Here is a 27,005-nt window from a genome sequence, read left to right on the forward strand (position 1 = left end):
CTGTCAGGACCCCCCTTTTAAGCCATTTTTCAAATGCATAGAAATCATTGTGTTCATGGAATACCTCGTGTTTGGACCACACACCCAGCCCAGGTCACTCCATCCTTCCAACACCGCAGGACGGACATGCTGGAATTCAACTCTTTTGCACAGGAAGAAACTGAGGCTCAGAGAGGCTCAGTGACTTGCCTGAGGTCACACAGCAAGATGTGAACCCAGGCTGTGGGGTTCAGAGCCTCTGACCACACTCTGCTCTTGGGGCTGGGACTAAGGTCCCTCTGAGCATCCCAGGCACCATCCACCCCCCTCTGAAGCTCCCAGGGCAGGAAAACTGGAGGCTACGTGCGTGGTGAGATTTCTCCAGGGGCCAGGTAGCAGGTGATGAGTGGGATTCCCAAGTCCGTCTCAAGCACCTGGGTCTTTGGCAACATAAACTGGAGCCATGAGTGACTAGGGACCAGTCTCTAATTTGTTCTAGAAATTTCCTATGTGATCGCCCAGTCATCTATTTGTTCTCCCAGGAAAGGGATCCGGGCCTGCTGCTAAGCCACGTTTGGCCCCTTCCTCCTCCAGCTGAGTGATAAAGTGCAGATACCCTAGGTTGGACCCCAGCCTTGCCAGCTGGGTGACCCCAACTTTGCCTAGCCCTCAGCATGTCTGCTCCGTAATGGGGGTGACGGCAGGAGGCTGCTGTAAGGATGAAGTGAGTGACTGTGTGGACATCTCAGACCCGGGCTCGGCTCAGGATGAAGGCCACACACTCTGAGCACTTCCTAAACCAACAAGCTTGCCCAGGTGATGTTTCTGACAGCTTTCCAGGGAGGCCAGGGAGAGGCCCTGCTAGTGTTGGCCGTAAGACAAACTGCGAAAAACACACTCTCTGTTTAACCTCCGAGGGCTCAAAATAGCGGGATGGCATCACCCAGGGCCGTGTGGGCATCAGGCCTGGGGATGGAGGGCGGGGGGCCCATTATAACACGCTCATCGCGTCTGTCCTCGCACATCACAGATGACTAATGATAGTGTCCTCACCATGCCACAGTCCCCACTCAGCTGACCTACCTCTGCTCGGACACGCAAGGCTGGCTAGGGACTCATGGGGGCCTTCGGAATGACTCCTCCAAATGGCCCTTGCCAGGCAGGCCGAGGGGGCCTCAGAACCTGTCCTGTCGCTGGGTAGGCTCAGTAAGTTTTTTCAGACTATTTGGAGCCCCAGATGGGTTCATCCCTCTCCCCCAGCTGAGATCGCCAGCCTACCTAGGGTTCCACATTTCCTTGAAGACAAACCACACCTCTAATGCTCCAGGAGGAACACTCAAGTTAGCATTTATGGAAGGCTGGCTGGGCGCCAGGCTCTGCACCAACGCCCTGTCCATGGACAATCTCTCTACTCTTCCAACAGCCCCACGAAGTAAGTGTCCTCTCCTAAGGCACAAGGTTGTGAAAGTACAAGACCCACCCCCCCACTCCCGCCCAAAAGGAACTGAGCCCAGACACTACCCCGGGGCCCACCCTCTTAGCTACTGTCTGCTGCAAGGCCAGGGGCTCAAACGTTTGAAGAGGCCGTGGAATACTACACAGCAATAAAAAAGAATGACCCATTGAACTCACAATACCACAGACAACTCTCATAGACATGGTGTTGAGAGGAAGCCGGCACATGAGGGCTTATCGGTTAGGTCCATTCATATGAGGGTCCCCACCAGACAGACTGGCAGATGGGGAGAGAGGTGGGAATAGTGGCCACTCTAGGGGGCATCCTGGGGCACTGGAAATATTCTCTATTTTGACCGGGTGGTAGTTACATGGGTATATATATAATGGAATGAATCATGTGTATGCCCCCAAATTCATACGCTGAAGCTCTAACCCTTCTTGTGGCTATATGTGGAGATGGGGCCTCGAAGGGTGTAATAAAAGGTTAAATGCAGTCAGAAGGGTGGGGCCCTGGATGGGATTAGTGTCTTTATAAGAAGAGACACCAACAAGCTCTCTCTCTGCCTCTCTCTCAGTGCAGGCACCAGGCAACATCATGTGAGGACCCAAGGAAAAGGCCGCCATCTACAAGCCAGGAAGAGTCCTCACCAGAAACTGGCCCTGCTGAACCTTGATCAGGCACTTCCAGCCTCCAGAACTGTGAGAAATAAATGTCTATTATTTAAGCACCCAGTTTCTGGTATTTTGTTATGGCAGCCCGAGCAGACAAATACATGTATATAGGTGTGAAATTTTATTGAGCTGTACACTTAAGATTAGTGTATTTTATCCTCATGGGTTTTTCATTTTTCAAGAAAAAGAGTGGGGGCTAAAGAAGGGAAGGGTTGTATTTTTGATAGGGTATTTTTTATATAGACCCAAACCGAATTATTCCTCACTTCCCACCTGCCACTCTGCCAGAAATTCCACCTCGGACCAGTTTATTGCTCCTCCATGGGCTGCATCCGTCCCCATCAATGACATAATGCCCCTTCTCCCTGTGGGCTGCTGAGACACTGCCACCACAGGCGTGCCGGATGGTTGATGGAGGGCTCTATTGTCCTCCAACCTCAGCGATTGCCCCTTCATCACACCCTCGGCCACTCCTGGCCCATTTCCCATTTCATTCCCATCTCATTCAGTCACTGAGCAAATACACCTCGAAGGCCCACAATGTGCAGGGCATGGGGCTGGGGTGGTGGCTGGTGCGCAAATGGCAGGTCGTGAACTGGGTGAGCAGTTCTCTCAGAACTAGCACATGTTTGTCGGATGAGCAACCAAGGTGAAATGAGTCAAGGGATAAATGACACACGGATGACACAGGCTGTGTAAGGAAGAAGGGGGGCTACAATACCTGATGTGGTCCCTTCTGAGAGGGGGAAATAGAAAGATGAAAAAACTCATTCTAACGTGAATACCTGTTTTATAGAGTGCTATCTGTTGCATATTTTCAGAAAAAAATAATAGTAATATTGCTATGGCAGACCCCCCTGGTTGCCCAGGAAACAGCTATTCCTGCTTCTGATTTGTCCAGGTGGTCCCAGAAGAGACTCGCAAAGTCAACTGGGGCAATTCCGTTGGTCAAAGCCAATTGGGGCAATCTTGTTTCCCCCCTGTCTGCAGCTGGTCTAGTCCTAGCCAATGACCCAGGGAGAAAGTCGCCAGGGGGGAGAAACACCTGAGGAGAGGGCTCTTTTCTACCACACCCCTTCCTTCTGCTTGGGAAGACGTGATGCCCGGTGCTTTGCAGCCATCTTTGCACCATGAGGAGAGGACGGTACAGCAGGAAGTCAAAAGGAGCCTGAGTCCTGGTTGACACTGCTGACCAGTCAAGCCAACCCGGATGCACCAACCTCTAGCCCCCTTGTTATGTGAAATAATGAAGACTTCGCTGGTGAAGACAGCTTTAGTTGTGTCCTCCAGAGCTGGAAAAGCACCCCAACCCATAGAGCCGCGCCCACTTGGTCTTACTTTGGGGAGTAATTGCAGACGAGGTAGACCGCATTCTCCCAAATGTCCCCCCAGACGTTCATCCTCTGGCAGGTGTTCACAGCACAGCCAACCTTGTTGGTGGTGGCCCAAACTATCTGAAAAGACGACATCCATGCGTCAGACCTCAGGGGGCAAGGTACACCAGGGCGACATAATCTGGCCTGGCTCTACAGGGTGCTGCTTAACGGGGTAGGTGGTGAAGGGGTGAAGGGCCAGATTGCCCCCCGACCCACTGAGGATCTAAAATAAACAAAACAAAAAGCTGAACAAACAAACCACGCGCAAGGACAGTGCCCCAGCGTGTAAAAGTGCCATAAAAGTTTCTAGTGCTCGGTCTCGGTGCTCTACTTGGGAAACTGCTCAGTCCACCAGCTATACTCCAAATAGCACCAAATTAAAGAAAAAAATTAAGGCAACAGTAGAGCTTTTCCAACCCGGCAACAGTCCTGCAGCGCCAGCTGAGGGGGTTTGGGGACGGTGGGCTGGGCTCAAGGCCAGTCCTCCGTGTTACCTGTGTGTAGTGGGTGCACATGGCCCCAGAGCACCTCTCTGGGCACCAGGGGTTGCACTCGTGGGGGTAGGGGTAGGTGTAGTCCTTCACCTCGTCATACCAGGACTGCACGTGGAACCCAGGAGAGCGATACCTGCAGGGACAGATCAGCTTGTTAGGCTCTGGCCACCACACACCCAACAATGGAGACCGTAGCTGGCACCACCACCACCCAGGGGATAGACTGAAGGAGGGGGCTCCTTCAGGGAACTAGCCCCAAAACGCTTACTGTTAAAAAATGCTACTACCCAAATCAGCGAGGGGCTTACCTGGGTTCCAAGAGTGTCCCTCAGACGGCCCACATGCCACCTGTGTGTTCAGAAAACTTTTACCAGGCCCCCAAACGAGTCATTTTTTATGTTGACAATTATGTATTTATTTTCGTGTACATTTGGGAAAATACGTGCAGCCCAAGAACCCCATATTTCACAGATATTATTGCTTAAGACAAAACTTGATTTAAGACTTTTAAAGCCAATATAGAAAAAAATATTGAGTAAATAGTTGAACAGGTGATGCACAGATGGTACACCCACCGTGGCAGGGGAGGGTCTGGAAGCTGGGGAGTAGCTGCCTACAGGGGGGCCAGGCAGATGGGCCCCCACCAGCTGCCAATGGATGGTCATGACCGGCTTTGTTCCTTGGCTGCCTGGGGGGAACCAGGGACTCAAATGCGAGGCAGAAAATTCATTCAGGGCACAGAAGCCAGTAGGTAGGCAGAGCTCTGCGGTCAGTGTGCAAACCCTTGTGAAAACTTCCTATTTGGTATTTCTTACTAGCTTGCCTTGCCCCAGCAATGAGGAGGGCCCAAGGTCATCATCGTTGGTGGCCGCTGCCCCTCGCCTTGGCCCCATCCACCAGGCTGGCACTGGTTATTTTCTTAGGAAAGAAAATAAACTGGATGCAAATCCCAGGTCACCGACACCAGTGAGTGTAAACAAAGCGGTTTCAGTAAAGAGAAAGGAGGCGAGGGGGACTGGCCATTTCTAAGAGTGCTGTGGTGAGATGGGCAGTTAGAGGTCTTGTAACAATTACTGTCAGAAGCCAGAGCGAGTGGCAGCGGTCAGTGCCGTGGCCTGGGAAACGGCCTGCTTCCCGGAGCCAGCCTGGGCGAAGAAACACACAGCCACCGAGCTGCAGAGTGAGAGGACACCCCCCACTCCATCCGTCCCCAGAGCCTCAGCCAGGCGGGTGCTGCAGGGGCCTTGCGAACGAGGGGCTCTTTGGGAAAGCAAGTTAGTAGCATTTACCAGAAGGGGGAAGACCTTGGTGTACTTTGACCCATCAATCCCACTCCTCAGAGTTACCCTGATAAAATAATTCAAACAAGCCAACAACAACAGAAGAAGCAAGTCTACAAGAATGGACTAGCTGCCCTGGCCAGTGTGGCTCAGTGGGTTGGGCGCCATCCCATGCACTGAAAGGTCGCTGGTTCAATTCACTGACAGGGCACATGTCCCGGTTGTGGGTTCGATCCCAGGTTGGGGGCGTGCAGGAGGCAGCTGATCAATGTTTCTCTCACACATCGATGTTTCTCTCCCTCTCCCTTCCTCTTTCTCTAAAAATCAATTTTAAAATCTTTTTTTTTTTAAATGGAATGGCTAAATTTTGGCCTGTCTACTTGATAGCCCATAGGCGGCCTTTACGAGATGATCACCATGACAAATATGTAATAGAAAAATTGTCTGGTATTGTATGAGAAGGGAAAAAAATGAATTAAAAGCGGTCTTGGCCACAGTTACAACTACGTAAAAATATGCCGGCTGACGGCCAAAGGCTACACAGGAGCCCAGAAAATGAAAGGAGCTGAAGTAGGGAGTGGAATGATGGATTTCCTCCCCTGCAGACATTTCGTTCAGTGCTATCGTAGACTGATTTTATAAAAAGCAGAATCCACCAGAGGAAAAAATACTCTGTTGATTTGCTCCCATGAAGTCATGTCTCTCTAGATCCATCGTGACACGGGCCCAGGTTTTGTCCTGAATAGGAGCTGCCCTAAAGGAGAGTGTAGCTGCTCGTGGCCAAATCAAACTCCTGAACTTCAAGAGCTGGGAAATGTCTGGGTTAAAGTCTAGCAAACCCTGGCCGGAATTTTGAGGGGATGCTTCAAGTCCAGTCCAACTTTTCGATGAATAGGACAAAATGAAAGTGGACCCTGAGACCCTGGCCACTTGCTGGGTTCAGAGGACAGTGGGCATAGCATTGTGACGGTGGCTCAGTAAGTCTTAATAGGTCAAAAGACATTTTCTGCACTTTCTCTGATGAAACCAGGCCCCAGCCTGCAGGGGACTTTCAGCTGGGCTAGGTGCCCGGTATGTGGCCCAGTTGACTTTGGGGAAAGCCAGGGAATGACACTGAATGGACCATTGTCAAGTGCCTCCCATGGGCAAGGGGACAAAGGTGCTGCCAGGCCAGTGGTATGAGCGAGCCCCTCTGTGGCCAGACAAGGGGGGAAGTGAGGGACACCTGCCCACAAGGTAAAACCTGGCTGGGCCTTAAAGAGCAGGACCCAGACATGCTGGGGCGGAGAAGACAGGACTGACCTGCCACTAAAGGAGCGAGCATTCCCATCTTCCCAGCTTGCCCAGCCAGCTCCTTCCTGGCCAGCTGCAACAGACTCAAGAACCCTTTCAAGGAGATGGAATGGAAAACCCACTCTAGAGACCCTGAGTCCGATGATCAGTGTCTGGAGTCAGCAACCAGGCTCACCTCCATTTTGCCAATTACTGGGCACACACAGAGCCTCCGTTTCCCCGCCCGTAAATGACACAGGTGGTCTCTCTCTCTCTCTCTTAGTGGGTGATCATGAGGGCTACATTCGATAATGGACAGCAAGCACCAAGCCAGGCACACAGTAGGTGCTCAGCCCTGGTGGCCAATTCACAAGTAAGGGGGGGACCACCTCAGTCTTACCTGCCCCAGTGGACGGCCAGGTTCTGCCCAATGGACACCAGCAGACTGGTAGGCCCATGCTCCCAGATGCACTCGTGGGCCCAGGCCGCCGCAGACTTCGCCAGCTCTTCATCCCAGGTCTGTAGGGGAGGAGAAACAGGCACCTTCAGAGTCAGGGGTGGATGTAAGAACCAAAAATGCTGCGACGCCTCCCGCAGTGGCTCCGGGTGAACCCACAGGCCAGTGTTAGCTCCTGCATCTCTGGGTTGCATGCATATCTCACATGGGTTCCTAACTCAGCAAGTGGGAAGGGGCAGGTCAGCAAAGGACTCAGAGGAGCCTGGATCCAGGGCTCTCCTCAGAGCTCCTGCTCCACCTCTAACTCGCCGGTGACCTTGGGTAAGTCCCTTCTCCTCTCAGCCTCAGTCTCTTCACCTGTGAAATGGGCGGATGAGTAAGTCCTGGAGATGGATGGCGGTGATGGTTGCACAATGTGAATGTACTTAATGCTACTGAACTGTGCATTTAAAAACGGTTAAGATGTTAAATTTTGTGTTATATATATTTTACTATTATATTTTCTAAAAAAGTAGCAAGACATGCCTTCAACTTGCCCAGCCCTGCTCCCCTCTGGCATCATGGCCCACCCTAAATCAGGGGGGCTGGGGCAGGGGGCTGGGCCAAAGAATCAAGACAGGCTCGGCAGCCGGTCCTGCCTCCCAGCTGGCCCAGGGAACACACATAACTCCCTGGGAAAGAACACAGAGAACAAAGCAAGTGGGGTCATTTCTCTCCTGTGAAGGAACAGACGCCAGGCGGCCCTCCGCGATCGCTGCGAACCAGCTGCCACGATGCCTCCTCCCAGAGTCACTGGGCAGATGCTCCAGCTCATGGGCAGGCAGGGGCCATCCATTGCTCTGGGTAGCCCCAGCACTTGGCACACAGTAGGTGCCCACTGAAAGGCTGTCTGGGCAGAGCCCTGGGACCTGTCCAGGAACAGGAGGCTGGTTAAACCAACTGAGACCCCAGGTTGGAGATCTGGAATTCCTCAACATCCTGGGCAAGTCCTGCCCTAGGGGAGAGCCCCTGGGGACCCGCCTCACACCCCTGACCCACCTCCCATTGAGCTGCTTCTGCCTGGGATCTCTCCCCAATGTCCAAGCAAAGCCTGAATGGGGGGGGGGGGTCAACCCTCCCTGGGGCCACTCTCAGCCAATGGGGGATAGGCCTGTGCATAAATGCACCCACCTCTCGCCTTCAGGAGGGTGAGCCACCTGCTGCTCCCTTTACTCAGCAGATCCTGGCAGATCCGGTTCCCACCATGGGACCCCCATAGTGCACTCTGAAGTTGGACTTCCTCCTTCCTGTCTTCTGGACTCAAGGGTCACCCCCCAAATAGAACACCTGAACCAAGTCAGTGATTCATTCGTCTCCAAGCAGGGGAGAGGTGAGCAGTGGGGACGAGAGTAGCTTGTACATACATCTCGATCCCTCTGGAAGTAGCCAGCTAAGGCCCCTCCCCGTATCCAGAGAGGACAATGGGAGCCTGGGCAGGCGCCGATCCCACTCCAAGGGTCACTGGCTTTTCAGAAGCTCACTATTCATTCTGTGCCATGGTTCAAGAGCAATGTGAACCTTGTTTGCCATTGGTCTGAGTCCAAAACATTTCCGACAGTTCAAAGTAGGGGAGGAGAGCAGGGAGGGCAAAGATTGAGTTAGGCAAAGAAGGCCAGGCCAGGCAGGATCTCTGGGGGTTTAAGGCTTTTGACATTCTGACTGGAGACACGCAGGCCTGATGTCTAGTCTGCAATGGGACACAGTCAAACAAGAAACCAGATCTCCCCTCCCTCCATTTGAGGCTGAGAATCGTCACCCTGGTCTACCTTCGCCTCTCCAGCCATGCCCTTCGCAGCTCCAGCCACGCCCACCACATAGTAGGACCTCAAAACAACGTTCCCCGAACAAAGGGGTGCAGGGCTGGTAGTCACGGATCTGGCTGTGTGGTGAGCTGTTTACAACCGACACTATTGATCAGTGTCCTTTCCACGGCACTGTTACACGTCTCGACTACCACCCAGAAGAATGCAGACGTGAATGAATGAATGCAGGCGTGAGTGAATGAATGAATGAATGAATGCACACACAATGAAGCCCAGTTCCCCAGCTCATGGCAGCCCTCACTGAGCCCCTCAGTCCCCACCTGCCCCCTCACCTCCCACTCAGCCTGTGCTTTCCCAGTTGAATACCTGCCCTCCAACTAGCCCGTGTCCCTCTGAAGAACTGAGGAAAATACCTACTCCTTGGTGGGCACCACTCGGGACCTTGGAGTGGGAATGGCTCAGGATGCAGGGTGACCCACCCAGAGAGAGGCGCAGAGTCCTTTCCCCGTAGGGACCAAACCAACAGGTCCAGGGAAGGATGGGGGAGGAGTCTGTTTCCAAAGCCCCAAAGAAACCCCCCCAATTTCCTACATCTCTGACCCTGAGGTCTGCACCAGCTGTCCCATGCATTTTGAAAGGGTGCCCGCTCTTCCCCCTAAAATTAGCACAGCCCCTGGAATAAATGCCTGGATGATTTCCTTAAGGGAAAAAAGAATGTAACGAATTCCCAAAGTCTTGCTCTCAGGGCTCTGCCCAGGCCGGTGTCCCATTCATCTGCCCTATGGCTGGTGATGGGTCACCTCGTGTGCGCACAGACAGGGACAGTGAGGGGCTCACAGGCACACGGACGGTCCCCAACCACGAGTGCTACCAACTTCAGGGCACAAGGCATCATGCAAAATGACAGCTGAGTCCAGGGGAAGGACAGGAGCGTGGCATAGGGTGAGGGCTGCGGAGCAGTTGAATAAAGAAAGTGACAAGGGGAAGTGTTCTCGGGAGGGAGGGGCTGTGGCTGTCACACACACGGCATCTTCGGAGGACACCCAGCAGACCCCTCTGGCCAAAGAGGAAGGAGGGAGACAAGTCATCAAGACAGACAGGGCTCCTGATAGAAGCCTCGGATGCCAGGCAAGAAGCATGTGGGCTTCATCCTGGGCACAGAGGGCCCTAGAGGCTCCTGAGCAGGAGGAAGGTTGGAAGAAAGTGAAGATTTAGGAGCTTAACATGACAGATGGCAGGATTCAGAATGAGCCAGAGGGCAAGATGGCTGGTGGAACCCCCGGGGCTGAGGCTGTCCCACTAATCAAGGCGAGACGGGAACAGGATGGGGAGACCGGGTGGAAAACACACGGTAGCTGGTGGGGGTGGCGCGAGGTGCTTATCTGGACACAGAGTGGTGGCTGAGAGCACAGGCCCTGGAGTCGGCTGGACTCAGACGGCATCTGGCTCTGTCACTGCCAACTGTGTGACCTTGGGCTTCAGTTCCTAATCTATTAAATGGGCAAAATCATGGCACCTAGTTCCTAGGGCTGGGGGAATGGGGGATGGTACTGACAGGAATGGAAACGCGAGCGTGAAGGCGGGGCGGGGGACCTGGACGGGGAGAGCTGTCGTCCCTTCTGCTCCTAAGTGTGGGTTTCTCCAGATTCAGAGGGAACCCCCACACACACTGTCCCTCCTCCCCCTTCTCCTTTCCAACAGGCACCGTAACTCACAGACTGGGCCACACTCTCCTCAGACGGAGAAGGTGCAGTTGGAGGGCTGGAGGAAGGCCAGCTGGCACCGTAGCCACAGCAACACCACAGCCCCAGGCGCAGGGTCTGCACTCAGCTGTCACGGGAACCATGGCAGGAAGGGGTGCTCAAAGTGGAAACTGAGGCTCAGGCTGGCTGATGTCCAGGTCACACATGCAGGAGGTGGCAGAGCTGGGACTGACCCTGCCACAGCCCAGCCCTGAGGCCCTCCCTGCTCTGCCTTCCAGAGGCCTGAGGAAAGACTCGGGGCGGGGACATGGGCTGAGCTTGAGAGGTGACACGAGGAGCTGGCAATGAGACAGCCTCTGCTGGGGCACCCATGGGTGCTGTTTTGGCAAGGCATCAAGAACAGAGGCAGGGGACCCTCTGTGGCCTGAGACCCCAAGCCTGCCACACACCCAGTGACTGGGGACAAAACAGACAGAGCCCGGCCGCCCGCCCGGGTGGGGCGCCAGCACTCACCATGTACTCCATGTTGGAGGCCGGGGGGTACACCTGGCCCCGCAGTTTATTGTGCAGCATGAGGATCTCCTCCTGGTCCGACCTGGGGATGGCCCGGCGGGCCCGGGGGTGGGGCTCATGCTGCTGGTATTTGCTGAGCAGCTTCTCTAAGTGTGTGACGTTGGGCAGGAAAAAGCCTTGGGAGCCACAGACCAGCAGCACCAGCCCCAAGGGGAAGAGGCCGTTCAGGACGCCGCTCATGGCTCCTCTCCTGCGGCAAGATGGGGCAGCCGGGCTCCGGAGGCAGAGCTGGGGGCTCGAGAGACCTGAAAGGAAGCAGAGGGCGGCCGGAGAAACAGCCAGTCAGTATCAAACCAGCTACAGTGTTGGCTCGAGCGGGGAACGGCGCAGGTAGTATTCTCCCCACTTTGCAGATGTGGAAACTGAGGCTCACAGGAGCTAAACAACCAGAGTCCCTCAGACAGGAAGTGGTGGAGCTGGGATTCAAGCAAAGGGTTTCCAGCAGGGCAGGCTGCCCGGCCTCCACATGGGACATCCTGGCACAGTCTCTCCTGGACCCAGGTTCTCTTGTCACCATCTTTTCTAATGTCGAGTCAGCATTTCTACTCATTCAGGTGGGTCTACAGCCTGAGTTAAGCTCTGTCTCCTGCTTCCAAAGGAGATTGATAAGGTCATTTCGCATCACCAAAGGATTTGCCCTGAACCAAAGTCAGTAGCAAGCTTCCTGGTCCCTGTGAAGTCAGACTCAGTTTACCAATGTGGTTAACAGGCAGCCCCAAACCCTGCATTGCACAAGGCTCCTCTTGTCATGGCCCTTCCACTGGCCCCACCCACACAGTTGTCACACACTCCACCATGTCACCCAGCCCCAGCCAGGGACCCAGCTGAGCGCTCTGCCCACAAGTCACCTGTCAACGTGATCCTCAGAGGAAATGACAGAGGACCTCCAAGGGGTGCTGTGTACCCCACTCTTATCCCCGAGCCTGCCTGGTAAACCCGCTCAACAACCGAGCACGTGGCCTCCCCTCCCCAGCTCCTGCCTGCTCCAGGCACTGCCAGGCATTATCCTTTCGGCTGCTTGGTTAGTGGTTCACATGGGTACTCAGTCAGTCACCCAGTGGTTTTTATTGGGCACCTATTTTGTGCTAGACCTCGGGACATGAAGATGGCCCTGGCCTCAAGGGGCTCCCAGCTGGGCCGGGGAGATAGGCGAGGAAAGCCACAGCCCCTACTCAGTGGGACAGGGCTGACTTAAGACATCATAGGGAGCTAGAGGAGGGGCTCCCTGGGTAGGAAGGGCAACGGCCGTGCCTCAGTGCTGACCCGCTCGGGCTCCTGGGGGGCTCCATTCTCTCAGCAAGACTCCTCTGCTCTTCACCCGCAGTCAAGCTGGCTGGGACCGAAAGACCGCAGCCAGAGGAGGACATCCTCAGGGACAAGACATAGGGTGGTGCAGGGAGGGGACGAGCCGAGGCTGAAGGGCAGAACCGGGAATCCCAGGAGGCAGAGCAGAAGCCAGGAGCTGTGGGAAAGAGGCAGTTCCCACTCCGACCCTGGAAACTCTCCAGGGTCCTGACCAAGCCCGAACTTCAGATAAAAATAACCACCATCCGGAGGGGAGGCCTGGCTCTCTTTGGCGTGAGTCACATGTGGCCTCCCTCGTCGGAATTCCCTTTGGGGCAGAGCCCCAGGGACTGCAGGGAGGACTTCTGCGTGCTCGCTCACCTCACTGGGACTCAAACCCAGTAACGCAGTCGGGGTCCCTGATGTCTCAGGTTAGTCACGCCACCATATAAGAACATTTCCCAGCTGCAGAAGGCCAGGCTGAGAGAGATGCCAAAACACACTGACGCTGGACTAAAATTTGAGACGAAGTGACAGTGAGGATTGACATCACAAGGCGTCCACGCTGGCATCGTGACAGTACTCATTTGCTTTACTCTACGCTAAAGCTGCTGGAGGGGCAGGGCACCCGCAGAAGCAGGAACTGCTTATACAACTCAACTGTGACTCAACCAGACTAATGCCTGGGTTTGGTTTAAACTGCCAATGGGCACAACTCAAACAGCTATCAGTAGGGGTAATCAGTAATAAACTGTGGGGTAGCCACGGGGTAGGATATTATGCAGCAGGTCAAAGGAATGAACCAGAGCTATGTGAGTGTCAGCATAAGTGAAACTCAAATACCGTGTTGGGTTAAAAAAGCAAGTTGTAGAATATTATGCTAATTGTACTACTTATGTAAATTTTAAAACATAAATAATATTTTGTATATTTTTGGATATACATGTGTATGTACATACAAACATCTATATGTATATGTTATATATACATATATTATATACACATACATACACATAGCTGTACATTTGTGTTTGTGTACATGTGTTATGTGTGCATGCATGTTATATAACATGTGTTCTATAATGTGTGTGTATGCATGTGTGCGTGTGTTTGTACAGTAAAACCAGGCTTCATCTTTATCTTTAATATGTTATTTCTACTTTAAAATCTCAAGCAAATATGGAAGTGTCAATCTCTGTTCACTTTAGGTGGACAGGCTGAGTTGGCAGAAACTGCAAGGTTGTAACCAAAGAGGGCAAGAGTCCTCCAAGGCCAGATCTAGGTGGTGAACACATCCTATCCCTTGGACTTTAAAACAAAGCAAAATGCCAACACATGAAAGGGCAATGAAACAACTACAAGTCCCATGTGCATCCTTCTGGCATGTTCCCCTGAACAAGTGCAACCTTATCCCATAAGACTCCACAAGCCCGCTTCACTATGAATATGAAAGGGCCCCAGCCCAGGGCCTACAGGCTGCTGCTTCCCACGAAGGTTCCAAAGAGAACTGACAGAGCCTCAGGTGGAGCTTTAGAGTTGGGAGAACCATGGGTTTCCTGAAACCTTCCTTCAGGAAGAAAACACAAGTGAAAGGAGGTAAGAGGAAGAGTTTCTTCAAGCCGTCTCTGCTTTGCGTCAATCGCTGGCCGGGGAAATCAGACTTGCCCTGGGTCCTGCCATTTGTGGCACCATGCTGGGCGGCGTACTGTTGGGTCTGAAAGTGGTCTGGCCTGACTGGGGCTCAAGTGGTCTGGCCTGACTGGGGCTCAAGTGGTCTGGCCTGACTGGGACCATGCTGGAGAGGGACAAGACCCAGATCTTGGTGCTCCTGCTAAGTTTGGGCAGCAGGAGAACACTGAAGATTTAAGCAGAATTGTAGCCATAACAGGGCTGGTGTCTCACTCGTGCCTGTATTCCCAGAGTCCAGCATGGTGCTGGCACAGGGCAACAAGCACAGGGTTCTAGGCTGGGTTGTGTCTCTCCTAAATTCAAATGTAGAAGCCCCAACCCCCAGCATCTCAGAATGTGACTGTATTTGGAGATTGGGCCTTTAAAGATGTGATTAAGTTAAATGAGGTCGTCAAGGTGGGCCCTAATCCAATACAACGGGTGTCCTTATAAGAAGAGGAGATTAGGACACAGACACACACAGAGGACACAGGGAGAAGATGGCTATCTACAAGCCAAGGAGAGAGGCCTCAGAAGGAACCAGCCCTGCTGACACCTTGATCTCAGACTTCCAGCCTCCAGAACTGGGAGGCAGTAAAGGTCTATTCTTTAAACCACCCAGTCTGAGGTCCTTGGTTATGGCAGTGCCACCAAACTGGTATGTGCATCAGATAAGTGGATGGAAGGATCATGCTCCAAATATCCTGCTGGCCGCTATATGGAAGGAAGCAAGGTGGGAACAGAGAGGCAAATCAGGAGGCCGAGGCAAGGATTCAGCTGGAACCTGGCAGTGACAGCTCACTTCACAGGCAATGCCAGCACCCTTGGCTTGTTCTTACCATTTGGCCTCTGCTGCCCAAACAGCTCAATCAGAACTTAGGGCCAAAGCACTTCAGTCCCTTTTCCATTTACAATTTAAAAAAAAAACCAACAAAAAACTTTTTACAAATGAGACATATACACTGTCCAAGGCTGATTGGAGCTTTCCAATGATGAGGACATGCTCCCTCCAGGGAGGCTGGCAGGGGGCTTACACTGAGGGAGACCTATTGTGTGCCAGATGTTGAATTTCTAAATTCACCTCCCAATGACTCAGAGTTTGGGTTCCACTATCCCATTTTACAGATGAGGAGACTGAGGCCTCTGGTGTTTAAAGAATCCACGCAAGATGATACAACTAACCAGCAGAAAACCGGCATTGGAACACAGCTCCATCTGACCCCAGAGCCCTTTCTTACTGCCACCTCATGGATTTCCTGTCACCACCCAGGCAGCAGAGGAGCCTCCACCAACAATCCCATCTCCCTCTTCAACCCTCCTTACCCCCCTCTGCCTCCCGGGCAGACTGCTGGGCTCAGTGGAGTTGAGGCCTGCCCCCCCCAAGTCAGATAGTGGCGCTGTTGATGAGAAGGCACCAATGCGTCACCCCCCTGGGGACTGAAACCTTTACATCATGGTGACATTTCACCAAAACATGCCCCTATCATTGGACTTGACACACTGCCAACCTCCACCTGCCAATGCTCTTTTGATTCAAATGTCACCAGCTGACCTCTGACCCCAGGCATTGATGGGTACTCTCTGTAGAGCACTCTAGCTGCTGAGGTCCCAGCTGTTTCCCTACCATCCTGAAGGAGCTCACACTTTGGTACCTGGACAGTGAGGCCCACACTCTTTGGCTCTGTACCCCTGTCCCACCCCAAGCCCCTTTTTTCTCCTAGGGTTGCCAAAGTGGTGTGAGCGGCAGGCACCTCCAAAGGCATTTTCTAGAGAAGCCCTCTTCAGCTCTCACTCACCCTGGCCTCATACCAACAACTTGAGACCTGCTCTGCAATACAGCAGGAATGCTCTCCGGAAGAAGTTGTTCTAACTCCGCCAAAGTTGCAAAAGCAAGCCCAGAGATCTGCGGGCATGATTAAGCAGACCACAGATACGATAAAGACACCGAAGTCTCAAGGGAACATACCAGAAATCAGGCCACTGGAGAGGTGGGGAGAGACCCACAAGGCTTTCAAACCCCAGGGTCAACAAGGAGACCCAAGTGTGGCGAGTGAAAGCCATGGGAGTCAAATTCCTGCAGTGTGGCCTGAAGCTTGCAAGAGCATCTGCTCTCTGCCAGGGAGATGGCTGTTTTCCACCCATTTTACAGAAAATACAACTCAGTCCAGGAGACACTGCCTGGTATTTGGGAGGTTGTGTAGCTAGTGGAACCAAGACTTCAAATCAAGCTTTCTGAAAGCCTGGAGAACTTTCAACACATTGCAACACCCCCTCCAGCCTGGCCAAGGCTCTGTGGGTACACAGAAGTCCACAGATCCTAGTGTTCCCAATCTAGTAAGAGGTCTCCTTGGTGGTGACCTCCTGGGCGATGCCACCACCAATTCAGTCCTTAGGAGAGAGCGAGAGAAAAGGAACATGATTTGTTTAGGTCTGATGCGTCATCTAGCCCACTGCCTTTGTCTGTGTTTAGGAAAGTCTGCCAGGAAGATGAATCTTAGGACTGAGCCTGTCAGCCGTCAGCTCCGAGGCTGTGCCAAGCTCTCTGCTTTTGCACATGCTGTTCCCACAGCTCATTCTATGACCCCCAACTGGCCCCCTCCGCCGGCCCAGGCTAGGCAGATTAATTCCTGCTCCTTGCTTAAGACTCAACTCCAGGGTCACTGCTTAATCTCGAGCCTACAGACCTGTCGGCTTATTTACAGATGAACCACCAATGTCTGCCAAGTTGATGGTCAATAAATATTTATGGAATGGATTTGTGGCTCTCCTCCTCCCAAGATCAGAAGAGCCATATAAACAATACACATGAGGTTGGCTTCTTCATGTGGCCTGAAGCTTGGGATCTCGGGGACCAGAGACCTGGGTTCAATGTCTGGCACTGCCCCTCATTAGCTGTGTGACCTTGGACATGGCATGAAGCTTCTCTGGGCTCCAGTGTCTGCATCTATAAGGTAGAGGGGAATTATAAGACTTGTCAGACATCGGTGAACAAGACCAGCAGGCCTACAGGTGTGATTAAACTTCAGGAGGCTTCAGGGAGGCAGCAACTCTTCAGCTGAGTTCTTTGCCAATGAGCAGGGATTAATCTGCCCGGCCTGGGCCGGAGGCAGGGCAGGTTAGGGTCCAGGGATGAGCTATGGAGTGAGGAATGAAGGAGAGAATGAACATGGCCATGTCAGCTATGAAGTACACAGCCAACAGTGTTAGCTCTTATAATACGATTCTGCTGCTCAGTGCCCCATAGACGCACTGTTTGGAGGGATTCTTGGAAGGCTGGCATTAATAATGAGGAGTGCAGTGAAGTATTTCAGAGCCCCACCTCTGCCTTGAGGCAAAGTCTAACTTTAAAACATCCTGTTAAATGTCTGATGGTTGTGGGGCAGAGGGGAGAACCTCCCCTAAATTTAAAACACACTTGACTCTGCATATGCCTTGAGCCGCAGCCAATTTTCCCCACCTTCTGGGGAAGCAGGTGTCAAGATGTCGCCAATAAGGTCTATGGCATTAATGCTGACCAACTGGTCAGGACCCATCATGCTGATGACAACAACCCAGTTCAGATGCCACAGCTGCCATGGAGTTTTGTCTCCTTGCAGGGCTCAGTCTTAGCTGAATGAAGTGGCCCCTGGATGTCCCAGAACTCACCAGCCTGCACTGCATCTGTTCATACTATTTGTCTCTCCACCTAGACTATGTGCTTTTTTGAAGGCTGAAATCAATGGTGTGCTGGACTTGTAGTGTTTGCCAATTGCCCTGGTATAAATACTCCCACCATGGCCGATTTCAAGCAAGCAACATGAGGTACTGAACATGGGGTTTCTGGAAAGGCTTGTACTAGCATGCCAATAACATCGAGAGCAGAGATAATAGTGAAGTGAAGTAAAAAATTAGGACATGATGAGTTTTGAGTATTTATTACCTTTGTTTTAAATGACTTACTTAACTGTAAGTTTATATAATTCAACGTTTAATGATGGTTGTTTAACTGGCTCATGATCTTTCTGAAACTTTATCTAGGGAGCCGGCCCCAGCACACCACTGGCTGGCACTGAGCCTTGTTCAACTTCAAACCCCAGCGGGGAGTCAATGCTCCATGAACAGTCATCACCAATAACCCGGCCAAGGCCTGATGAGGGTGGATGAAGCAGCTGGCTTCTAGTCCCAGCATCTCATATTCATGCTCTCCACAGACTAACGGGGTCACTGTGATTATGAGCCCTCTCACACAGATGGGGAGACTGAGACTCAAAACAGATAAGCAACTTGCCCGCCAGCACACAGAATGCCTGTGGGCGGTGCCCAGTGCCCATGCATCTCTCACACTCCATCTGCTTACCGAGCCTGGCTCATCCAGGCAGTGGCTCCCCAAAATGTCAGGGCAGTGCTGACCTCCAGCCCCATGTCAGCCAGACACATTCAGTGAGACACCCCACCCATAGGACAGCAGCTAACCCCAAAGGCACAAAGAACTCGACGTATGAGCGAGGCCAGAGCCGTACCACAAACCACCCAGAAATCCCAGGAATGAAGCGGTGGCTGGGAGGAGGGAAGGACTCCCCAGCAGGCACGTCTTGGGCAGATCCCAGCCCTGGGCAGAACCTCTCAGGAAGAGCGTCTGGGTCAGTACCAGACACTGGGGGGAGGAGCAGGCGATCTGGTTGGTTTTCCTTAAACCCTGCTCCACAGGATTAGGGCTGGGCAGGGAGGAAGCAGGGCCCCCTGGGTTCCCCACAACCAAGGAAGGAGGGCCAGCAGTCCACTCGGCTAAGAAACCCCCACCCACAGGCACTTTCTTTCCCCTGTCCTCTTGGCAAAAGATAAGTCCTTATGGGAGATATATATAGTTTTATATATAGAACAAGTACAATATATAAACCCATTCAGTTTTTTTAAGTACTACACAGAGAATATACAAAACTCTGGACAAAAACAGAAGAAAACCTCATTCAACAGACACTTAATCTACTTCGTGCAAAAAAACAACAACTAAAAACCAGGTGCATTCAACAAAAGCCAAGAGAATATATCAGAGAAGGCACTCTAAAGTGACTGGATAATAAATTAATATGGTCTTAAATTACCCAGCCACACTCCTGGGGCCCCTTTCTCTTTTCTTGCAGGTGTGCAGTTGTTTCCTTGGGAGCAACGCTCTCAGCAAAGCTTCAGATAAACAGCAGGAAGCCGCCATCTCCAAGGGACAAGACATCGAGGACTGGCAGAGGCGCGTGGAAAAGCATGGACATTGGGTCGGACCCGGGTTCCAATCCTGACTCCACCACATAGAGCTGCCCGGAAGGACCCTTTACCTCCAATTCCTCATAGCACAATGAGACCCCGAATTTCCCCCACGGCTGGATGAGGAAGGATGCGAAGATTACTAAAATAGTGGTTCTTAAAAACCCAGCAGCAAAGTCCTAGGACCTAGCGATGGTTAATGACTGTTTCTTCCCCTTGTCCTCCTGGGTGAATTCAGGCACCCAGATCACCTCTGCCCCAGGCTTCAGGGCTGGCAGCACCTGGCCCAACCCTGAAATGCATGATTCACTGGCACTGGGTGGCATCTGCCAGGGTGTGTCATGGCCACTGGGTATGAAACAAGTTCAAAGACACAAGCTCAGGCATTCTATAGCATCAGGCTACGGAGTTTCCACACGGCTCTGTGGACGAAAATCCCCAGGGCCAACCCTCGGGTGGCCACGGAGTCCTTGAGATATGCAAGGGAACAAGACATTCCACTCTTGGGAAGGGGAGGGGACACAGCTGCAACTACATAAAGACAAAAGGCATGAGGAAAGCTGCCCTGGGAATCGGATGGGGAATTGAGCAGAGGTTGGGGAGGGACCACCCTGGCCAGGACGCACAGTGGGGTCCTGCCGAGATCTCAAGGAGAGGGAGCTCCAGGCAGCAGGAACAGTGAGGACAAAGGCTTAGGGGCGGTCATTGTCTCAGCATGACCCAGGACAGGTGCAAAGCCACTGGAAAGAGGGACAAATGGGGTCACAGAGGCAGGTAGGGACAGGTGGCCAGGGGCCTTGAAGGCCACGACAAGGAGTCTCGATCTTTCTCTAAAAGCAAAGACAAACGTGGGAGTGGGGGGATGAAGCTGACAGCGCTAGGGTCTGGTTTATGCTTTGAAAGCCAGTGAGCATGCAACGAGGTAGACAAAGCTCGCAGATGTAACGCTGAACAAAAGAAGCCAGACTCCAGTGATTAAACACGCATGGTGCCGTTTATGTAGAGTTCAAAAGCAGGCAAGCCAACCCATGCCATTAGGAGTCCATAAATGGTTCCCATGGAGGGGGCAGGGGGACTGGTCAGGCCTGCAGCTTGGTCTGGGGTCCTACTGCGCACATATGCACTCGGAAAAAGTTCATCCACTGGTCTGAGGGTGCAGCCCTCTCTCTGGCTTCTGTGTGAAGGATGGACCATGCCAGAGTGGCTGCGAAGGGAACACCGTTATGCAAGAGAGAATCCTGAAGGACTCTCCCCAGGAGTCAGAGCTGAGACAAGTCTGGAGTCTGGTCTCCAGCAGGACAGCGCTTCAAAGTGAACTTACTTGTCGGAGCCCAGATAAAGCCCTGCGGCTGGCCCGGGCCTCCCACTTGGACCAGACACCACCTCTCCCAGACAGGGCCCAGTTCATCCCACGTCTGAGAGGGCACTTTGTCCAGCAATGCCAAAGCTGAAAATATCTCCAGTCCCAGCGAAGCCCAGGTCTTGAAGGTTTCTGGGAATAAACAGAGTTTTCAGCAGCCTGGTGCTTCTGCCCGGGAGAACAGACTGGCTGTGTTGGAAGCCGGTTTGGGGCAGGAGGGAGAGAGGGGATAATACATGTATGGGCAGACATATTTTAAATGTCATCCTGGAAACAACTCATTTTTCCAGAGGGGACGTTTCGGGGTTACAAACAAATGTCCTTCGCGAGCTCCTGGACACACAGGGACACTAAATATGCTCAGAGGGAAGATGCTGGAATCCTCAGGGCACGTGCTCAGGCCCCAGAGCAGGAGCGCCAACAAGTGGAGCATTCTTCCAGGAAAAAGACTCAGAGATACTCCAACAACTTGTTTTCAGGGGGCTTTGAGTCTGGCGGTCACTGTAGCTCCCAAGCCACTCACTGCATTCTCGCCATGTGACTTCTCTCTGGCCACACCAAGTCCTGTAAGCAGAACCTTCCACACACACAGCTTCCTATCTACCCACTAACCATTCCCCCCCCCCCCATCCTATCTATGCCCGGCCCCAGGGCAAAGTCTTCATGGGCTTTCTAGGGCAGTAGGTCTCACATTTGAGTCTGTACCAGAAAGTGTTGGCAGCCTCATTAAAACACAGATTGCCAGTCCCACTCCCATAGCTTCTGATTTAGGAGATCTGGGGAGGGGCCTGAGAATCTGCATTTTAATGAGTTTCCAGGTGCTGCTGTACCCTCCCCCCAGCTTGAGTGGGACCCCACTTTGAGAACCACTGCTCCAGATTATAACAGCCTCTCCAATCTCCTCACGTCCCAACTTAATCCAGGATTTGCCAAACTTCAATCCTTGGCACACCCCCTTCCCAATCTTGTCTGGCTTCACCATCTGCTTGTACGAGTACATATTTTTATTTTTATTCAAGTTGGCCCACTTTGAGGGTTCAGAAATTTTTACTTATCAAAGGTAACTTCCCATCACCACCATTTGCAGGGAACTTGATGGCTTCTGCCTTGAATGGAAGCAGAAATAAAACTAAGCACAATGAAAACAGAGCAAAGTGAGGACCTCCCAGCTGGGCCCCGCTACTGGCCAGAGACTCTGTTGTAGAGAATGCTCTCTTTGTTGTAAAGGGAGATGGGGGGCGGGCATTAGGGACTGAGGGACCACCTGAAACACGGGCCTCGCTATAAGCAGGAGGAAGGCGCAGCTCCTGGATTGGTGAGCTTTGCTACTGGGTCTGTGCCAACGCTCAGTTACCTAGAGGATCAGCACGGATGGGCTCCCCACAATTTGGGAGACACTACTCATTTCACGATGATCTGTTCTCAAGTGAAAAACATCACCCTGTTACACTCCTATGCCCCGCAGCCCATAGCAGGGGATCCTAACTCAGCAGAGCTCGCCCCACCTGCAAGGCAGACCTTATTGCTCCTGAATCTGACCCTGAACTCCAGCCACAGGGAACTTCTTGCCTTTCTCCATGGGTGCCAGGCCCCTTCCTGCCTCAGGGCCTTTGCGCACACACACTTGGTGCACCCTCGACAACACTCCCACCCACTATCACCTCTCCCTGCCAGAGGATGCTACCTCTTTGATCTAGGATTTCTCCGCCTCTTATCAAGTCAGTCTCAGCAGATGCCAGCTGGATGCCAGCAGCCACTCCTAGAGGGCTCTGGGTAGGTTTTTTCCAGTCGGAAAGAACGCTAGGGCAGGTCAATTCCAGAAAACTATTTGACTGCAAGTGAAATGGAAGCTCAAGCCCTGGCCAGTGTGGCTCAGTGGGTTGAGCATCGTCTCGTGCATGGAAAGGTCACTGGCTCGATTCCTGGTCAGGGCACATGCCCAGGTTGTGGGTTTCGTCCCCGGTTGGGGTGCGTGTGAGAGGGAACAGATCGATGTTTCTCTCTCACATCGATGTTTCTCTCTCTTCCTCTCTCCCTCTCCCTCTCTCTAAAATCAATTTTTTAAAAAACATATTAAAGAAATGGAAGCTCAATTATTTTTCCTGCTGGGATATTGCCATTCTGCACTCACAATGGGACGCATTCCAGAAATTCCTATTGAAAATGTGGCATTTCATAATTTATAATATTTTTAAAATGATGACCCAGAAGTTGCATAATCCTCTCCTTTTCCCCCTGAATCTGTGGTTTCTGTCTAAGCTGACACAGCACTTGAGACAACGGAGAAGATAAATCTCCTTCAGGCTGAACCGCGAGAGACAATCTGTCCTCAGCCTTGAAAGGGGGGTGTCTGTCTGTGAGTGCCCACAGTTGCACAGCCTGGGGTACAAAGCCAGTTGCTACTGTGATCCTGGGTGGAATGCCAGCACCTCCCCCAAAACACTCAGATGTCAGATTTCCCTGCACCTATGCACAGGACCTTGACCAATTCTGACATGAGATGACCTGAGCTGATGCTTCTTCAAGAAGGGAGTCAAGAAAAGAGAACATGGTTCCTCAATAGGTTAATGTGACCCCGGTAATTCCACTCCTGGGTGTAGACCCAAACAATCGAAAATAGGCTTTTAAAGAAAAACATGTACACAAATGTTAATAGCAGCATCATTCACAATAACCAAAATGTGGAAACATCCCAAACTTCCACTGGTGGAAGAATGGATAAGCCAAATGTGGTCTATGCACACGGAGGAATATTACTCACCCGTAAAAAAGGACTGAAGCACTGACACGCTACAACATGGGGAACCATGACAACGTCATACCAAGTGAAAGAAGCCAGTCACAGAAAGCCACATATGTACGATTCCATTTATGTGAAATGTCAAGAATAGTAAATCCGTAGAAACAGAAGGTAGACTAGTAGTTGCCAGGGGCTAGGGAGGAAAGAAAGCGGAGTGACTGCTAATAATGGCCATGGGGCCTCCTTTGTTCTGGAATTAGGCTGTGGTGATGGTTACACAACATTTCGAATGTACTATCACTGCACTGTCCACTTTAAAATAGTTAAAATGGTAAATTTTGTGTTTATGTATATTTTACCACAATAAAACAATTTTTTATTCAAGGAAAGAAAGAAAGAGAAAAAAAGAAAGAAGGAAGGAAAGAAAGAAAAGAAAAAAGGGCATGGCTGGCGCTTCCAACCACCTCCCAGACCTGATCGAGCCTCCCTGCTCCAGAACAAAGCATGTTTCATTTAGGACTTTATGAGGGGCTCCAGATCCCTGTCCCAGGAAGGTCTGAGAATCTATTCAGCTCAATGAGCTGAAGATGAAATGAAATGACGCCTGTGTTGTAGTTTCCTTTCTTGACAAGCCATCAGCCCCTTTGAGCGATGCTGGGTTTTGCACATCTGGGACTGATCAAAAACTAGTGAGTTTGCAAAAGAAAAAAGAAAAAAAAAGCCTCCTAGGTTGGGAGCAAGCAGACACAGAGGCACCTCCCATACATAGTAAATTACACTGGTGACAGAGAAAAGAAATGTTCCAACTCCCACAGGCCAAAGGGGTCAGTGTTGGGGGTCCTGCCTCTAAAAGCCAGTTTTCAAATGCGACTGACTAAAGGCAACTGACTTAAGGCTAGAGAACCAACGTGGGGTCTTTGAGGGAGGAACGGCATGTGGGGGCTCTCAGAGGCCTCATGCTTTTGTGCAGGGGCTCCATTCCTGCCCCTAGCCAGCCAGCTCTTCTCTCCAGTCTGGAAGCAGGACCTTGGGAGCCAGTATTGATCTGAGTCCTGGGGTCGGGCTCCGTGCATTGATACCAGTACCTGCCGGCAGAGTGGAGTCCAAGCCCCCTTGTGTCAGTGCATCCCCTTTCCAGACCCACCCCTAACCCAGGCCAGGGACCTCGATCCCATGTGGTAGGAGAGGCCTTGACTAGCAGCGAACTCTGCCGTGACAGCCGAGGGGCTCAGCACTGGATGAGCACTTTCTTCCAGGATCTGCGGCAGGCCCCAGCCGGGATGGCAGCTCTCCTCTGCCTTGGCTCTGTCATGCTGGGTACATGCCTTAACCGCTCCAAGCTTCCAATTTCCTACTTGTAAAAAGGGGGATGGGCCAGTGCCCACCTCATAAAATAGTCAGTGAGATCATCCATGTAAAAAAAACCCTGGGCATGGCTGGCCCGGAGTGCTGGGTAAATGTCGGGCTGGTGTGATTATACGTGTTATTCTTATTATCCCAACTCCTACATCCTAAGAGGCTCTGTAAAAATCAAACTGACCCTCTCCATCCTCTTGCTAGGGTGCACTGTTGGGGTCCTGGGGCCTGTGATCAGCTCTGTTGACAGCGGTTTTACCTGGAGCCCCTCCCAGGCAAAACAACACCTCAGACATAACAACGCCTTGTGCGAAGGTCAGGCCCAGGGGATGGAGTTAGGGGCTAGGCAGGACCCAGCAATTAAGTGTAGGGTCTGCAGCCAGACAGACCTGGAGGTGACAGCAGGTGACAGCATGGCACACCAGCTAGGGGACCTTGGCATGCACCTCTTTGAGCCTCGGTTTTCCCATCTGTGAAATGGGGATCAAAAGGCCTGCTGCCCAGGTGTGCCGCAGAGATGATAATTCAGGTTAAGTGCATGGCCCAGGGTCTCATACCTGCCACACCAGTTGTACAGCTCCCACACCTTCTGCTCCTCCCCCATGTGGAAACAGCCAGATCAGAGGCAGAAGCAGAAAAGCAGGTGCACAAAACGCAAAGCCCTGGAAGGTCCCCTCTCAGACTATTTGGGGAAGGCCACCTGCCCCTCATCTTTTTCTGCAGGACCCTGGTCTCTCACCTGTCAAAGTCTAGACCCTAGATGCCCTGACCCAGCTGGGAAAGGTAGCTCACCCTATTCTTCCATAATGAGGGGCCCAGATGCTCAAGGTAAAAACTCACAAACCCACTCTAGGTTGCAAGGCAAGCTGAGTATTTGCACAGGCCCTCCAGTTGCTTCTCTCGACCAGAGCAGCAATCTACCTGTTGGCTAAAAGACGCCCAATTCAAGTCAGACTTCAATGAGTAGGCATCAGCTAAGCCCTTTCTGGCCTGTCTACTAGCCTAGCACTTGGCAAGGGAGTCTCTGGGTCTGCCCCACATGAGGCGCTGGCTCTGGTTCTATCCATCTAGGGCAGCCCATCGCCCCAGGACGGCAGAACCAAGCCCTCAGCTCCCAGCAGAATTCTCTCCACGCAAGGAGTTTATGCAGGTGCCCACTCTGGCTGAAGATACCCAGGAACCCGCTCCTGAACCTGCAAGGACTCTGACATGCCCCAGGCCCGGACACATCCCACGGCCCTCTGGAGCTTTGGACGCAGATAGAGCTGGATTTCAGCCCTGGCCCTGCCTGGACAACTCACTTCGCCTCCCTAATCCCCCCACGTCTTCATCTGAAATATGAGAAGAGGAAGGCTACTGTGAGGTTTGTTGCAAATGAAACAACATAAAGATAGGACGTGGTCCTGTAAACTGTTGGAGCAGGATGCGCACACCGTTGGCATCACCCCCAGCCATCCTCATGTGGGCAGGCACATTCAAACTCCTGCCACATCCACACTATGGGCTTCCACTGACGGACGCCCGGTGCCTGCACAGGAAGGCGGCAGATGCTAGGGGACCGCGCGGGCCGGCAAGGAGCACGCAGCCTCCAGGAGCCCGGGTCTGCGCTCAGCCCGCCTCTGCGTCCCGGCTCCCTCCCTTCCTGCCTGTGGTCTTGGGCAACTGACTTGCCCTGGACGTGCCTCAGTTTCTCCAGCGGCAAGCGGCTGAGCCCGGTTCTGGGACGCGGGGAGGCGGTCCGTTTGGTGCTTGCGCACAGCGAGCCCTAGGAGCGGGCATCTGCCCTGGCTACTTCCACTCCTGGGAGATGACGGGCATGGACCAAGGCTGGCAGAGAGGAAAGGAGTCTAAGTCACACTTACCGCCGCAGAGGCTCCAATCACCGGCCCGTAGGGGTCTCCTGCGTCGTGCAGAGGCGGCGGCGGCGGCGGCGGCGCGAGCACAGCGGGACTCGGGACGGACCGGCCGCGGCGCGAGCGAGAACCTGAGAACCCGGCGGCCGAGCGCGCAGTGGATCCTCGGCCCCGCGCTCCGCTTCTTATACGTTGTCAGTAGCCCGGAGGCCACGCCCCCGGGGGGCGCGGGAGCTGATAGGGCGGCAGGGTAGCGGCCCCGGCCCCGCCCCGCCCCGCCCCTCAGGCCCCGCCCCGCCCCGCGAGCCCCCGAGCGCCCAGGACCACCCGCATCCTATGAACTCGGGTTGAGAAGACGACGCGCTGTTTCCTCATCGTGACCATAAAAGTATCGGTTCCCTTGAGCGCTTACTAGGCACCCGGCGCGGTGCCAGGCACTTTCC

General features: G+C 52.8%; 1 protein-coding gene across 1 annotated transcript in view; it reads right to left on the bottom strand.

Moving 5' to 3' along the window:
• Window positions 1-26,630, bottom strand: part of CRISPLD2 (cysteine rich secretory protein LCCL domain containing 2) — a 60,314-nt gene extending 33,684 nt beyond the window's left edge. Inside the window, exons 1-5 of the mRNA XM_016197133.2 lie at window positions 26,572-26,630; window positions 11,007-11,311; window positions 6,932-7,050; window positions 3,980-4,112; window positions 3,448-3,563 (exon numbers count right to left, since the gene is read on the bottom strand). Of these exons, the coding sequence (XP_016052619.2) occupies window positions 3,448-3,563; window positions 3,980-4,112; window positions 6,932-7,050; window positions 11,007-11,246 (608 nt within the window). The 5' untranslated portion in view covers window positions 11,247-11,311; window positions 26,572-26,630. The remainder of the gene's footprint in view (window positions 1-3,447; window positions 3,564-3,979; window positions 4,113-6,931; window positions 7,051-11,006; window positions 11,312-26,571) is intronic.
• Between the last annotated feature and the right edge of the window lie 375 nt (window positions 26,631-27,005).

This window comes from Miniopterus natalensis, chromosome 18 (assembly GCF_054644295.1).
Source record: "Miniopterus natalensis isolate mMinNat1 chromosome 18, mMinNat1.hap1, whole genome shotgun sequence".
Lineage (NCBI taxonomy): Eukaryota > Metazoa > Chordata > Mammalia > Chiroptera > Miniopteridae > Miniopterus > Miniopterus natalensis.